At 45.8% G+C, this 16,408-nt stretch overlaps 1 protein-coding gene across 1 annotated transcript; it reads right to left on the bottom strand.

The window, feature by feature from the left end:
• Nucleotides 1-314: 314 nt before the first annotated feature.
• WNT5A (Wnt family member 5A) lies at nucleotides 315-15,245 on the bottom strand. Its single transcript, XM_077821255.1, has 5 exons — nucleotides 15,177-15,245; nucleotides 9,411-9,544; nucleotides 8,115-8,380; nucleotides 2,892-3,184; nucleotides 315-1,262 (listed from the first exon to the last, which is right to left on the bottom strand). The coding sequence occupies exons 1-5, from the start codon at nucleotides 15,180-15,182 to the stop codon at nucleotides 804-806; spliced, it is 1,158 nt and encodes a 385-aa protein (XP_077677381.1). The 5' UTR covers nucleotides 15,183-15,245; the 3' UTR covers nucleotides 315-803.
• Between the last annotated feature and the right edge of the window lie 1,163 nt (nucleotides 15,246-16,408).

Here is a 16,408-nt window from a genome sequence, read left to right as displayed (position 1 = left end):
GATATTCTTTATCAGTAAGGCATTGCTTGCTACGATAGAATACTCACACTTCATACATAATTAGATGAAGAGCTGATCGGTCACATCCTGCTTTGATGTACACCTTTAGTGTCAATCAAGGCAGATTTTCTCTTGGTCTTGCTACTTACTGGACCCAAGACTTTAGGTCCTGAATAGCACAGCTGAACCCTTTAGAAGTCTTATGCACTCGTACCCTTTAATTATCTCACATTTAAATTGGCACCTTGCAGTCACGTGATTGACATCATAGTAACTTTGTGCTGAGCCCTCCTGTGGATATACCAACCCTCCTTTTATGGACCCCTGGATGTATTGATCAGCTTTGTATGTATCTATCAGACTCATTTTGGTGACTGAAGCTAAAATCATGTACAGGTTTGTGGGTTATTGTGTTCATAAGGATCATTCTCAGATCCCAAGCACCTAAGAATTCTTTGCCTGCTGCACATGTACTCTCTGTCATGGGACTAAGTTAGGATATGTTGGATTTCCCTTCAAACTACACTATTTTTTTAAAGTCCTTTTTGGGGGGAAGGGGAAATAAATATTTTCTCGGGTTCTCCCCCATTATTGCCAAAAATATAAACCACACAACAGCCCTAGGATGGGCGCAGAAAGGGTTCCAGTCACTTCTTTTGTAACTTCTGTAAAAAAAAAAAAAAAAAAAAAAAAGAAAAGAAAAAAGAAAAAACTCATTGGACTCTATAAATAAAGTGGAGATTGTCCTGGGAGTAGCCCCCCCTGCTGGCAGGTGGGAGAAGTTCCTTCCACCTCCTCACCCCCTATTTGCACACAAACTGGTCCACGATCTCCGTGCACTTCTTGCATTTCACGTAGCAGCACCAGTGGAATTTGCAGTGGCAGCGCTCCGTCTGCACGGTCTTGAACTGGTCGTAGCCCCGGCCACAGCACATGAGTTCGCAGCCGTCCATGCCCTCTGAGGTCTTATTGCAGAGGCGGCCCTGGGTGCCCAGGGAACCGGTGCTCTCATTGCGCACGCAGTAGTCGGGGCTAGGGTCAATGTAGACCAGGTCATGGATGGTGGGCGTGTTGAAGCGGCTGTTCACTTGCACCAGCTTGCCCCGGCTGTTGAGTTTCATGGCAGCCGCGCTATCATATTTCTCCTTCAGGGCATCGCCCACTTTGCGGAAATCAGCCAGCTGCAGCCAACAGGTCTTCAGGCTGCAGGAGCCAGACACCCCATGGCACTTACAGGCCACATCAGCCAAGTTATACACTGTCTAAGGGAGAGAAAAGAGGAGGAGGGAAAACAAAAGTGTCAATGTGGTTGTTACACAGCCTGTGTGCTCCCCCCCCCAATCCCCATCACCCCTACACACATGGGAAGAGAGCCCCTAAAACTCCCCTGCTTTCCCTCCCCCACCCACACCAAAGGGAGAGAGCTCTCAACCCCTCTCTCACACACCACGTACACACGAGTCCTCAGTAGAATCATTCATGTTGCATTCAGTTTTAGGAATTTGCCCTATTGCTGGGGACAGGAGTTTGCTGTTTCACTGAGAAATTTCAAATAGCCCTTTATTTTATTTTTACTCTCTCCGCTGAGCTCAGTTTGAGGTTTGTACTAGAGAAAAAGAGTTGAGATTTCTTCGGTTACAAGCTGTGCGGCAGTGGATTATCGGCTCTTGGCTCAGCAGTACCCTCCCGTCCAAAATACTGCTGTGTAAGAGAGGCTGCATCCAGAAGAAACCCCCAAACACCTTTGGGTGGGGGACTGACCTACGCAACAATATCCATTTTATAAAGCTTTGGCAGCAAGAGCTCAGTCATTTACCCTGTATAAATAGAAATAAGAGTCAGGGTTGACACTGCCCCAAAAATCCTGGGGTCTGACACATTAGGTGGATGCTGTATGCAACTTCCACCCAACATTTAAAAAGAGTTTCGATGCTGCCAAATGGCACTGCAAAGAGAAGGCTGGGAAGGGGGGGGGGGGGAAATTGCTGGAGTATCTGTAGACAACTGTGAAAGTTATTTTTCTTCTTTCTAGTAGTAAACTGACCTTTCCGTTGCTTTCAGATGCCCTCCTCTCACATTTAAATAATATTAATTTTCAATTATCTTTCATCCGTCCTCACCTTCAAACACAAGAGTAAAGTCTCCAGCAGACTATTTCTGGCACCACAGGCTCAAGGAAAATAACGACTTTGGCTCTTTGAGTTCACAATATTGTAAAAAAAAAGTTTACACCTATTCCTTTAAGGCATTTTCAAGATAAAAAAGCCATAAAAAACATGTTTCACCACAGAAGAGGGTGTTTTCTAATAATAAGCTTTTCACATCCTCAAAAGGGGTGGGGGGAAATTATGTTAACCTTGCAAGAATATTCCACTCTGGGGAGTTTCGTGCTTCTCTTTTCCTTCCAAAGCAAACTGGATTGGTTGGAAATATAAACCAATAAAACTCTATTCTGCAGATAACTCACAGTGAACTGTAGGGTTTTAACTACCAGAACATGGAGGAAGACAAGATACGCTGCTGTCCCACTGATCCTATGGGGTAGGGAATGGAAAAGCCAATGGCAGTGGTGTTGTCGCTCAGGAATACTCATACACACACACACACACACGCTCTCCCCCTCCCCATACTTAAACCCGTCATCACACTTTCCCCCTGCATTTGAAGAAGACTAAGTATTAAAGGTTTCGATTTCTGAGCTCACCAGCAGATTTCATTGGGGACTAATAAGAAAGGCAAAGAAAATATTTCCTTGAAAAACCAACATGTGCATGAGCTAAGGACCTTCAGAGCAAGTTATCCATGCCACTGTTCTTTCTCTCTCTCTTATTAATTAGGTGTGTCCCTTCCCAGACAGGCTGCTTTGGGGAAGGAGCCACTCAGCCACTTACTCGTCTTCCAGCCTCGTTGTTATGCAGGTTCATCAAAATCCTAGCACTCTCGTAAGAGCCTTTCTGATAAATTCTCTCACGCTCCCGAGCATCCACAAACTCCTTGGCGAAGCGGTAGCCGTATTCGATGTTATCCCCACAGCCACCCCACAGCCAGTCCCGGGGTAAATCTTTGGGCCTGGCCGCCCTGCTGCAGCCGCAGGAGGAGAGCTCCCCCTCTCGGCAGGCGCGGCTCATTGCATTAACCACCCCGGCAGCGCTGACTGCGTAAGTAAAGGCAGTCTCCCTACTGCCTGCAAGGAAAGAGAAAACAAGTGTTAAATGCAAGTCTGCACAGGTTCTATGACATTCAGTACAGGGCACAGGGAAATGCTATATGGAAATGCTATATATGAAATTCATGGGGTTTTGAACTGTGCTTTAGCCTAAGAGGTCTCCATGGAAACATTTTTATTCCCTCTCCCCCAAAAGCAAACAAATCAATGACAGAAGGTGGAGGTTCAGTGATGTAGAGAAGGCGCTGGATTCTCCTCTTACACTGTTTTTTCACCAGGGAACACTGTAGAGCAATAATGGCACAACTGAGAGGAGACTCAGGCCATAGCAGTATGTTTAGCAATGGGTTACAACAATAATTGTGTCCAGGGGCTAGAGAGCCTGGCTGCTTCCCATCTTCTCTTTTTAAAGATGTTAAAATACAACTTTTAGAAGTCTGCTCCTTAAATTACTACTTCTTGAACGTGATTTATCTACTGCACTCATTTATTCCAATTTATTTAAAGTTATAGCATTTCACAAAGCCTGCTGGTGTCAAAGAAAGCACACACCAGAATTATACTTGTTAATATTCTGCCCTGCACATAAACTGGCCAGCAACTTTGAAGAGGGCTATTTAAAAATAAAGATATAATACCCCACTGCCCTCTAGTATCTAATTACCCAACTAATAGGAAGATTTCATACAGCAAAAGAAGCCACTGCCAATCATTTCTATAAGTTGCAGGGAAGAGTGAGCCTGGGACAGGATCGTGTTAAATGTTTTAGTCAAGGACTGATGATTCCCTTACATTCAAGTTTTTCCAACTTTCGTTTTAAGATAAATAAGTTTCTTTCAAGGTGATGACAGAAAAAGCTCTTTGTTCATATGTGCTTGTCACAGGATATCCTCACTGGAAGATAAATTCATTAACAGCTTCCTCAACAAGACAGCACCCAGATCCATTTTTACCTATAACCCAGCTACATCCATCTCTCAGGAATGGCAAGAGTTCTATTTTACAACAAATGTCTTCCATGAAAACAAGGCTAACATTAGAGTCTTCTGGAAGTCTGCATTTCTTCTTATCAGAAAGTAGGACCAAAACTGCTACTTTTCAGGCTCAAGCCTGAAGTCCTTCTCCAGGAAGGACTACCAAAATGACTGCTGGAGCAGTCTAAAACATAATTTGAAGTTGAAAATCAAAGAGAGTTAGCTATTGGTTTAACCGTTAGGTTTTACTTCTATTCTTTAGTCCAAAAATAGAGTTGGTCTAGGTAAATCTCTATTTTACCAAGCTTGTGGGAGGAACATCTTTGTAAAAATCAGGGTTTTGTCAGATATGATTTTTGGGTAACAGTTCTTTGAGGCAGGGACTGTTTGTACAGGGCCTACCATCAAAGGCTCACTTCTGATTTAGGCCTGTTGGCACCACTGTATATTAAGAACAGTACTCACAGTTAATCTGTATTTAACATAGATCTAACACTATGTTCAGAGCAGCTCTGTTAATGTAACAACTGCTGCCTTTTCGAATAATTTATGTTCTGATTCTTTTCGTTTAAAGAGGTCATATACTGAGGAAGACCATTTCTAAAATACTAGAATCAGAACCACCGTTCCCCTCAGTACTAGGATCCATTCCAGCAGATACTCACTCATTAGACTACTTGCAAGAGTTATGCGTTACTCCTGAGTGTAAAGGTTCACAAGAGTAGTCTAAGGGGTCATAATAACTTTGGTGTTATATGTTTTTGATTTTGCATTTACCATAAATTAACTTAAGGAACTGCTTGAAAATCTTTTCAAGCTAAATTCTGGATTGTACTGTAATGCATGTTTTGGATTTATTCTGCCTTTCTTATTCAATGGGATGTTTGCCTAGGTAAGGAATGCAGAATGTTTTCCTTTGTTCATGATCTTTTTTTTGAAAAAAGGTATGGTTAGTTCAGGTTTAGACATATTAATTATCTTGTGTACTGCATAAAGTTAAAAAAAACCCAAGTTTTAAATCTAAGGTCTTGGTGCATTTTTAAGGAATCCTTAAGGAAGAAAGGATGTGATGGAAGGGTGTGAAAAGAGAAACAAGAGGGAGAGAAAACTGTCCCTAAAAGAGCAAGCTGAATATATTCAATTCCATTTTTTAGTTAAAACAAAATTTGGCTAATCCACTGAAACTGATCTCAGGGCAGGCAGTTTTAGATTGCACAACCACTATTATCCCGACACATCACCCTACGTCTCATTGACTTTGGCAACATTTCCACATGGATAAATTGCTCTGGAATAGTTTTTCCAGAGTATTTAGGCACAAACATGTTTTCCTCCAGCATCCAACATGTCTGTCTTTTTCCACATTTCTTCAACATCCATCTCTATTGTGACCATTGCAAGAAAACACACTATCTAAACATGTTTGAGTTCCTCTATGTCCTTCAGATGTAACATAAAAATAGGACATTGTTCCACATACATATTACTGTTTAAATTTATTTTTCTGTGGCACTTCTCTAAAGAAACACAATCTAAATCAGGGCGTAAGATACAAAACATTCTCTTTGTCCTGTATTTCAAGAGCATCCAAAACTATCAGGAGACATGATTAGACTGGACCTCTCTCCCATGCAGTTGTTGAGAAGATTCGTTTGTTTATGTTATATTCCTTTCCTATGTTTAAAATATAGTCCAAATATGCCTTAGTTCTAGTCCTACTGAGAAACTAAAGGACAGCACAATATATTGCATATAGCAGGATTTTAATAGTCTAATTAAGAGATGATCAACTGAGAGGTAGCTATGGTAACAGAATAAAAGCCCTGTAAATTTACTATGTTCAGTAAACTATATATTCAGTTTCTATACTCAATGCTTGGTTTATTGGTATAGCTTTAGATAACTTTGCCTGATAAATCTTGGAAGAAAAAATATAAATGGACATAGTGTAATAAATATCATAGCTAAACTATCAAGTCAATGCTTTTCTGAAAAGATTCCTCAATGCAGAATTACTTATGTTTTAGTCATTAACATAAATGACAAAATCCTACAAAACTATGCAGACTCAGGATCCAGTTATGATCATCTCACACTAGGGAGAATAAGGAGCAACTCTACTCACAATCAAATTATTATTCCAATGGAACACTGGCTTAAGTATAATCAGACTCAGACTTTTTCTCCTATTCAAGAGGAACAGCAGCTAGTCATGTACTTCACATCAAAATGTAAATTAATACAACTATAAAACAACAATACTTTTCTTGTTCTTAATACACTTCTTAGGATCTCTAAGTGTTGGATATACCCACTTGTATCTGCAGTTACTACAAGTGACTTAATTACATGATAAATTGCTACATAGCTATTAATTAATACAGTCATATAGTCGTGAAGGCGGCAAAGTTTCTCAGCTTGCAATAAACCCCTGGGACCAGATGTGTGACACTCTTGAAGGTGTGAGCCTTTCACACTGGAAACATTGTCAACACAGATACGGGCCCAATCCTGCCACCTTAATTCACACCACTGAATCAGCTGAACGTAATTGAGTAATGACGGTTGAAATTTGGGGCCAGAAATTTAAAGATTTCTTTACTGGTTTTAGTTGTAACCTCAAGAAGATTAAAGCTGAAAAATCTCAAGGTTGTTATATTTGTTTTTCATGTTTAGCTTGCTTTTTTGGCTCTTGCTCAGCTTGAACAATGAGAAGCGAATTTAGATTTTAGGTTCTCAACACTCGGGTTGCAAAAAAAAAAAAAAGACCAGGGAATGTCTATTTGTTTAAAAAAAAAACAAAAACCAGTGTTCCTTGGATATTTTTAAACTCTGGAACTTTTCTATTCATTTCAGGTTTTATAAAAGCTTTATTTTTACAAAAAGTTAAGTTTAAGGCCAAATGTAATTGACAGTATTAATGTAATTTAAAACCATTCCTTTTTGAAACAGGATAGGAAAGCATTGGAATAAAGGATTTAATTTAGATCTCAAATTAAAAAGCTACTGTACACAAGCTATGAGCTACAGCAATGTTGAGATTAAATGCCAGTACAAATGTTGTATAAACCACAGAAGACGATAGAAAGTAGATTCTTCTGGCTACGGATTCAGTAGATAGAGAAACAGACTGGAAAATTCAGAGGAAAGTTCCATCTTTGGGTCCAATCCTGTACCATTGATGTCAATGAGAATTTTGCAATAAACTTCAATGGGAACAGGATTGGGCCCCTAAATTATAAGAATTATTTGTACTATGTGGGTTGCGTGGACCAATTGAATTTTGAAGACGGGTTTAACAGGAAAGAGGATGGAACCCCAGCACACTGGGATAGGCAGCTTCCTTTGCAACATCCTTTCCTAACAGCTATGTTATTATATGCAACATAAATTACAAGTACACTCACACACTTTGTTCTGATCAAACTGATTTTGTATGGATTATAGAGCTGCTTCATTTCTGTTATAAAGCCAACTTTCTTTAAACCACAGAAGGATTTTGCCACACCTGGCAGTAAATGAGAAGGAATTGTTTATAAACACTATGAGATTTTCAGTGAACTGCTGAATTAATGAAATAATTAATTTATTACACAACATGAGCAATTTTGGAACCCAGATATTTTTGCCACACACTACTACTTTTTAGTAAGTTTTAAACATACCATTATTTTATTTCAGATTTTTTCCTTAAAGTTAATGAGTATTTTAGTGCCACTTTTTCTTTCCTACTGCATTCTTGTATTCAGATGCTTTTTTGCCTTCACTTTTTTGAGGGGCAGGAGCAAGCGGAAAATCAACTCTGACCAAAAATAGTGTGTGGGGGGGAGGCGGGGGGTTGTCAGCTACAATGACACTAAATTAGGTACCTTACAGAGATTAAGAACTTGGCAAGAGTGTCTAATACAGAACATTAAGTAAACATCACACACATTCTTAGGCAACAGTTTGATCAGAAAGTTTTTGCTTCCTACCTATCTGCATGACTCTGCCAAAAACAGAGTTGTTATCCACAGTGCTGCAATTCCATCTTCTGTGTCTGAACTGATACTGGCATTCCTTAATGCCTGTCTTTGCCCCCTCTCCAATATACTGCATGTGGTCCTGATACAAGTGGCAGAGTTTCTTCTGTCCTTGGGAAAGTCCTGCTAGTTGACTACATAGTGGCTGTGCTCCTATTATATATACCTCTGACATCTGAACAGGGTTCATAGGATTCATATGATTCATACCTAAAGACCTGCATAAAGAAAGAATTAGATTAACATTGGGAGGACAAATACAGTATTAGCGTATAAATCTACCCACTCCTGCTCTTGAGAGCAAGAGGAAACTTTTGAAAAACAATGAAGATCATCAAACTCTTATTTAAAGGCTGTACATGCATGGAATGATGGCAGCATGCTTTAATGGTTGTCTTTGCCAACACTTCAATGTACCTGAATGCCAGGATTCAAATTTCACCCCATCCCTACAAATTTGTGTGGGCATGGTAAAGCTACAAGAAGTCCCAAGCAACTGCCTGGTCATAGAAGTACATAAAACAACAACAAAACAATTCCCACCATACCACAGGATTTTCAACCTCCACTTTCAGTCTTACACAATTATGAGAAAATAAGGAAACCCTTAAGTACTAACAGTTAGATACTGTTACAGACAACTACTAGTTCCTTCTAACTGATAGAAAAGATACAGAGGCACGTACAGACACTAAACAAAATCAATCATGTTTTCCCAATTCTTAAGAGGTCCATATGTGCTTTCACATGATTAAAACAGGGCTGCAAGTCAGAAACTGTTCAGCTGAGAGAGCAAAGGTTTTGCTTTAAAAAAAAATCCTCAAATAATAGAAACATTTAAAAAAAAATCTAGATATTAACTAGAGTTTCCCCCCCCCCCCCCAACAGCTACAAGAAATATAAACTCAGCTCATGGGTCTCTTTAGAAAGTTGTTTAAATAATAATTAAAAAAAATATCTGTGTGTTGAATTTTTTGTACATGGAATTCAGAGCTTTCCCTTACATTTGTTATTTCAGACCCTGTAGAATGAGATTTTAAGTGACCCATTTATAAATTTAATTTTGCTACTTTGATGGTGGTAAAAAATAAATTCCCTTTGGATTTACAGTTATCCCAGAAATTGAGTATTACTAAAAATCTCCTATTCATACAGCACTTTCCCCAGAAAGAGATAAACTATATTATAAACCAAACAAAAATTAAATATATTATTTTAAATAAAGTCAGTATATTATAAGATGCTTACCACCAAGAGCTGGCTTCTATTACAACCTGGGCGAAAGAGGAGAAAATGGCCAGAACCACTATGAGGTACTTGGAAGCCATTGCACTGCCAACTGTCCCCAAAGCACCTCCTTGAACTAATATTCCAATGGATTTCTGGAGGAGAAATAAAAGGAACAGATTGTTTATTGTTTCTCAGATCATTTTCAAGCATACAAGTTTAAACAAGGGCGGTATCCTGGGTCCCTTTTAAGTTGACTCTTGACTGACTGCCCTTCTCTCAAGTGAGTTTTTGGTGGCAAAACGCAGGCAGTTTCTAGTCCAAATTAGTCCACCCACACAACCTGACAAGGAAATTTTATTCACTGCGATTCTGCTTGTAGGGCTGCCCAGCGACTATAGACATGTCTCAGTGCCGTTGAATTACAGCTCAGTGCCAAACCCAATCTCTTGGAAAAATCCCTTATTCTCAGTCACACACTTTAACAGCAGCAAAAAAACTTACTCTACTTTCATTCTTCTAGGAGCAGTCTACAGAGTGCCCGGACAGGGGAGAAGCAACAAGTGGAGTAGACACATCAAGGACAAAGTGAAGATGATGCATCAAGTTGCGGGGGTGTTTTGGGAATGGGGAGGGCAGGGAGATTCAGCTGTTACATTAACTCCAAACTAACAATGGATGTTCCTCGGCCCCCAACCCCCACACACCAACGACACCTTTATGGGCCATTTTGGGAGCTGCTTCCAGATGAGAACCACCGAGGCAGCTCTCGTCCGAGAAAGTAGGTGCAAAGCTCATTCCGTTGTCAGGCGATGCCTCTCTAACCCGAAGGGGGAATTCCGATTCTCCTCATTTGGGAGACAGACATTTGGGCCCTCCAAGAATCCCCATTCCCCAATCTGATTGAGGCCGGAGGTGGGGCAGGGAGCTAAGAAAGCCACCAAGGGAGTATGGGATAAGATGCCGGTGTGTGGGGATCTCCCGCTTGATTTCGCCAACCTGGGCGGGGGGACAGGATCGCTTTACGCCGCCGCTACACGTAGGGCGCCTGGGAGCTGGAGGTCGGGTAGGGTTTGCTGCTTCTGCCAGGAGGCGAAGCGCCCGCGGGTCTGTATTGTGTCCCCGGCTGCCCCGCGCACCCCATCCCAGCTTCGCCAGCGCGCCGGGACTGGGGGGTGCCCACACGGCGCTTTGGCTGGGGAGGTAGCAGCGCCGTGACAGGAGTCGACTCAAAGCAGCCCCCTGCGGGAAGAGCCGGCAGATCCGTCCCCGGGGCAGAGGGAGCGCGGAGCTGGGACGCGGGTTCGCCCGGCAGCAGCCCGGAGAGGGGACGGGGTCCGGAGCGCGCTCAGAGCGAGTGACCAGGCGCCCCACCAGCCCAGCTCCGGCCGGCTTTCAGCAAAGGAGCCGGCGATCCACTCCGGGGGAGAGGCAGCTAACGGGGCCCTGGGGAGCCCCCGTCCGTCAGCGCCGACACGGGGGGCCCCAGCTCCCGGGGGAGTCGGGCGCTGAGCTCCGCGGCCAGTGGAGCCTGGGGACGCTTTGATTCAGTGACGCGTGGGTTAGCTCGGGGTGAGGCTGGGACTACCCGGCGCGGAGCACCTGCAGGGCCAGGGGGCTGGCGGTGACACGCAGCCCGGGAAGGAGCCTTCCCGTCTCCTGGGGCGCCGACCGAGGCCCTTCTCCCCGGGGTCTGGCGCGCCAGAGGCTCCCTCGGGGCGCGGGTTGCGGGACACTGCGCGCATTTGGAGACCGAACGCGGAGAGGCTACGCTCTGGCGGAGCCCGTCCTGTTCCCGGCCCAGGCGAGGAGAAGAAAGCGGGCCGCTTCCCGAAGTTCCGCGCACTCCGGTTTCCGATTGGAATCGCCGGCAGAGGCCCTGCTCCGGATGGGTACTATTAGCCTGGGGTCTAATTGCTATTAAACACTCCCAGCTGCCTAATAGGGGGTTTAAGGTTTTCAGAAGGAGTTGAAGTGGGAACGAAGGGGCGAGCCTCATGCCCACAGATTAAGGGAATTTCTTTGTTACAGGAAAACCTTCAACGATTCCCAACAGCCTGAAGGGAGGAGAATCGGGATTGTCAGGCACAGTCACGCACAGAGTTCGCTAGGGATCAGAATCCCCGAGATTGCTGCCCGCTCAGCATGACGGGGAAAAGCAAGGACTCCCCTGATGGCTTTAAACACTTTGCGTCGAAGGCTTTATCCAGTTTTTCCTACCTCGCCTGAATGGTCTGAAATAATCCTGAGTTACAAAAGGGCATTGCTCTGAAATCCATAAATCCAACCCTGTGTTTTTGTTTTGTGTTTAAATAAACTCCCCTTCCACGAGCACAGCCAACTCTCTGCCTTTACAAGGTTTCAGGGGAGAGCGGCCAATGCGCGCGGCAGAAAAGCCAATGGTAAACGGAAATGTGTGAGTTATTACATCCCAACGTCTCTGCCCGCGCATAAAATATCGATGCCAATTAATAAGTTAAACACTTCCAGTAAATAGGTTACTCGATCGGACTTTAGTTCATAACGCAGGACTTATAAGGAGAGTAATTTAATTTTTTTTAAAGACAGTTCAACACTTGGGGGCTCCCTATTCATTCTCAAAAACGTTAGTAGCGAATTAAAAGGTGCTCTTAATTCTTCTTCCACAAGTACTTCTTTTCTTAATTCTTCTTGATTTTTTTTTTTTTTTTAGGGGGAGAGGGGGGCGCTTGGAGAGAGAGAGAGAGAACTGTCACAGCAACACAGGAAATTGATGATAACATGAAAGCTGCCCGGACACACGCAGGATTCAAGGGGCACAGAAAGCTGGGATTGGTATACAGCCACCTGCCCGTGCCTGCGTGTGATGAGCTTTGTTACAGCCCCACCCTCTCGGTCACTTGGGATGCAGGGCGGTAGCACCAGGGACTTTAGATCCGCTTGCTCTCTCTTACTAGATGGTAAATGGTTCCTCCTCCACCCACTGCGCGTTTCACACCAGGCAAGTCACCCAACGCGCTGAATACTGTACTAAGGTTTTAAAAATATGACAAAGAAAATAATGTAAGCTTAGAACTCAGACTGGCCTCTCCTAGGTGACAATAATTAAATCTGGGGAAATTAATGTGTGTATAAGTGACAGATTGCGGAGGGCACCGTAACTATTAAAGTTAAATGTACTTTTTAGCAGCAGTTTAGGAAATCATAAAAAGATTGATGCACCATAACCTAACTTCACAAGATTGGCAGTGGACTCAGACACCCGAAATAGGGATTTGGACGAATTTGGATATTTCGGTGCCCAGAAAAGGATACAAATTGAAACCTAATTAACTGATCGGCTCCTACTGACAGCAACTAATTAGACATTGCTCCAACTCAGTTACTAGTCACTTGTCTTCACAAGCATCTGTAGCGCAGATGTGAAAGGAGCGGGTGTCTCTGTCATTTCGGGGTAGAAATTAACTTTATGGGGACAATGCGGGCGGTTATAAGAGCAGCAGTACACCCATGCAACCGAGGTTGATTTCGGTTCCTAGGCGCCCTGCCAGTGACACCCTCCCGAGCGTTTCTGCAGGAGGGAGATTAAGCGTCACCACTGCAAATCATTGACAAGTCAACTGGTTCATGGAGCCAAGAGCGCAGGCTCTCTATGGCCAGCAAAAGCAGCCAGTCCTCCGGCGCATAACGGGCCAGCCTCGCATGGGGGAGTGCGCACCTACAGGAGAACCACTGTGAGCAGAGGCAGGCCTTAGACGGCTCTTAGAGGAGAGCTCAGAAAGGAGCCACAATCAAAATCCTGCAGAGCCAGAAAAATCCCAATGAGTAAACATCTGGGGCAAGGTCAAGAAGGGCGTAGCCGCTCCCCCGTCCTGTAACAGCTCTCACTCCGCTGTGTCTCACGCAGGATGGCGCTGTCCCTTAGGTGTGCTGGGTTTCAGGAATAAAAGAGAGGGAAGGTGTAAAAGGAAGTTTAGAGGGCTGGAAACATTTTCTTCTGGCTCAAAACCCTCTGGCCTGTACTCCGATTGCGCGGTTGGGGAGTGTTTACATGGGGGTTATTACACTTTGCTGGTCGGACACTAGATCATTCACACACAGCCCGGAACGTTGTCGGAAGAGTGGAGTCTGGCGGGTTTCGTTAGGTGGAGTGGAACGAAGTGGGCCTCGCCTGGTGCGGGCGGCACCCGTTCGGGGAGTCATACAGCCCTTCTCCCGACAGGGGGCAGCCTCAGCCGCCAGAACCCCTACCAGGACTGACGCCTGCTTCGGCGCGGAGCTCCATCGCTACCTCCAGGTTGTTTTGCCCCCCCGTTTTTTTGTTTTTTTGTTTTTTTATTAACACTTTACTGGGACTCCCGTCTGAGAAGTAAGCCCGAGAAAGGGAGATGAGACACCTGCGATCAGTGAAGACACGGTTAGTCTCCGCTGCTGCAGCCACTTCAATATCACGGAGCTCACAAGTTGCTTTCAACAAACTCCTGGAAGTACCAACTATCGGCCCTAAAGTCTTACCCACCAGTTTTACTTTTTGAGGCGCTTTTGGGGAGGGAGGGAGAGAAAGGGGTAATGCACCAAAGGCTGAGCAGTAGGCTCTTCGGTCAGATGAAAATGGACTCGTACAGATTCAGCACAGCCCTGGAATCGCCTGTGATCCTGTTTTTTACACAGCGTGTCTGGAAAGTCTGTTCAGGCATCTGGTTTTATGGTAGCTTTTATGTGAGCACTGCCTTTGGTAAGTAGGCATCCAGAGAGCCATTCGGCGCTCGTGGGTTGTAAAATGCAGAAACGATTGCTGTATGCTGATTTGCTCCATGGTTTCAAAGCAAACGATTGACAAAAGCGATGCCACCCCTTTTCCCTCCAGTGGTTTTCAATAAAAAGGGGTACGTGTATTGCAAATTTGTAGGGTTCAAGTTTATAGAAAAAGCCACTTACTCTGACTCAGACACCAATGTATATAGTTAATTCATGGAGAAAAAGGGAGAGGGTTTTTTTCTTAGATTTTTTTTAAAGTAGACTCCAATACTTTACACTAACAGAGTTGAATGAACTTAGAAAAGAGTCGTTTCTCAGTGAAACTGAACTTTCCCTGACCCTCCGAGTGTAACTAATTTAGCATGCAATTGACAATTAAAAACAAACAAACTAACTAACAGACTTTCCAATATGGAGTCCTTAGAGCATCAAAGGAGCACCGAAAAACCTCGTTTCTCCTTTGCAGACCCCAGCAGCAGAATCCTTTACAGATGCCAAGTGACAATCTCCAAAATTTAGAATAAAATTAAAAGGGGGAAGGGGGAAAAATAAGCCAGGTTCTAAACTGGCCTTGAGCCAGAGTTCCTTAAAGGTACAGGCCTCCATTACTGCCTGCTCTCGCTCCTCCATGGCTATTCTCCCCAGAAATGAAGTCCCGAAAGATGTCTTTAAAACTTCGGCTACTAGAGGTTGCAAGAAAGATGTACCGCGTTAGAGAGCTGAATTAAAACAAGCGTCTTAAACACTCTTCACTTACTTTAAAAGAAACCGGTTCATGATAGGCAGGGGGCAATTTGGCCGTAAGAAGTGGGGTATTTCAGACCCACAGTTCTCCAGCAGGACTAGATGAGTGAAAAAGCTTAGAGTTTGGGAAGGGGAGGGGGAGACAGAGGGTCGCCAAGGCTGTCCGTTGGGGGGGGGGGGGAGGGAAGGGGGAGAACCCCACACATCTCACTACCGAAATACATGTAAATTCTCCACCACCCCCGGACTCACACAAGCGAGCTCAGCGTCTTAACAAGTAGCCCCTCATCCCAGCCTAGGACTCACCTCCATTGCAGGGGGATTCACCGAGCGAGGGCAGCCAAGTAATCCAAGAGGGGACCGGGGGAGAAAGGGCGAGGAGGCGGCGAGAGTAAATCCGGGATCGCAGGAGCTATGCGGTATCCTCCAAAGCAGCGAGCGGCGGCGGCTGCCGCCAGGGGCCAGGAAGGGAGCGAGCCCGGAGAGGGGGAGCGCTGGGGCCCGGCGAGCTGACACCAGGCAGACGCAGACCTCTGTCCGGCGCGGGCGCTCCCAGTGCGGAGCAGGGCACCAGGGCAGGCTCCTTTCCAAGGTCCATCAGCACTGGCAGTTAATTAGGGCTTTCCAGCGAAACACACGCGCGCGCGCGGCGGGCCCGTGGGCGTGATCGTGCGGAAACACTTGGGAAACAAACACAATCTTCACGGGCTACTGCAACGAAAGCGCCCTGGGCTACGATCCTTTCCACCAGCCCAGGTGGTGCACCGCTGCCGCCGCCGGAGCGGGGCTCGCCGCTCCCTCCCTAGCAGCCCTCCGAGGAGCTCGCTGGCTGCCTCTCGGCCGGCGCGGCCCCCGCCGAAGCTCCGTGCGGGAGAGGGGCGTGAATGGAAGCGCAGGAATCCCCCCCCCCCGCCGCCGCCGCTCCCCTAGAGGCTGGGCGCCGCGCAGCTGGGTGTCCGGGGCTGCCGAGCCATCCGCGGGCTGCGTCCCTCCATTTTAAACCGAGGGGGAAGCCAGACTTGACTCTTCGGCGCAACTGGGGAGGGGGTGCGCGTCTTAGAGGGGGCGGCTTTTCCTGCAGCCCAGACGGGGGCTCGGGCAAGAGGAGCTGGGGGAAGGAGGAGGAGGAGGAGGAGGAGGACGGGGTCGTGGGGGGGGGGGGGGAGATCCCGGGCTCAGGGGCTGTAACTCTCCCAATCCATTGCAGGGCAAAGCCCCTCAGCGCCGGGCACCAGTTACACACAGGCGGGACCCGGAGCGGTGGCGGAGCGGCCGCGGCGTTTCCTTCCTGCGCCTCTCGGCTGGGTCCCCGCGCGCCGCAGACAGCCCGCTCCCCCCCTCCCCTAGGTCTCTATCGCTCGCGGCTCTCCTCGTCGCCCTGCCTCTGAACAGTGCACGGAAAAAGTTATACGGCCAACAGCGGCCGAGAAACTTCAGGAGGTGCGCATGCGCCTTGCGCCGACCTATGGCAACGCAGAGGGGGTTTTAAAGCTGTACCACAGAGAGGACCCCGGCGCAAACCTCTGCAATACAGAGAT

Source organism: Eretmochelys imbricata, chromosome 7 (genome assembly GCF_965152235.1).
Source record: "Eretmochelys imbricata isolate rEreImb1 chromosome 7, rEreImb1.hap1, whole genome shotgun sequence".
Lineage (NCBI taxonomy): Eukaryota > Metazoa > Chordata > Testudines > Cheloniidae > Eretmochelys > Eretmochelys imbricata.
Note: the sequence above shows the minus strand (reverse complement) of the source record. Positions and strands in the feature narration are given on the sequence as shown.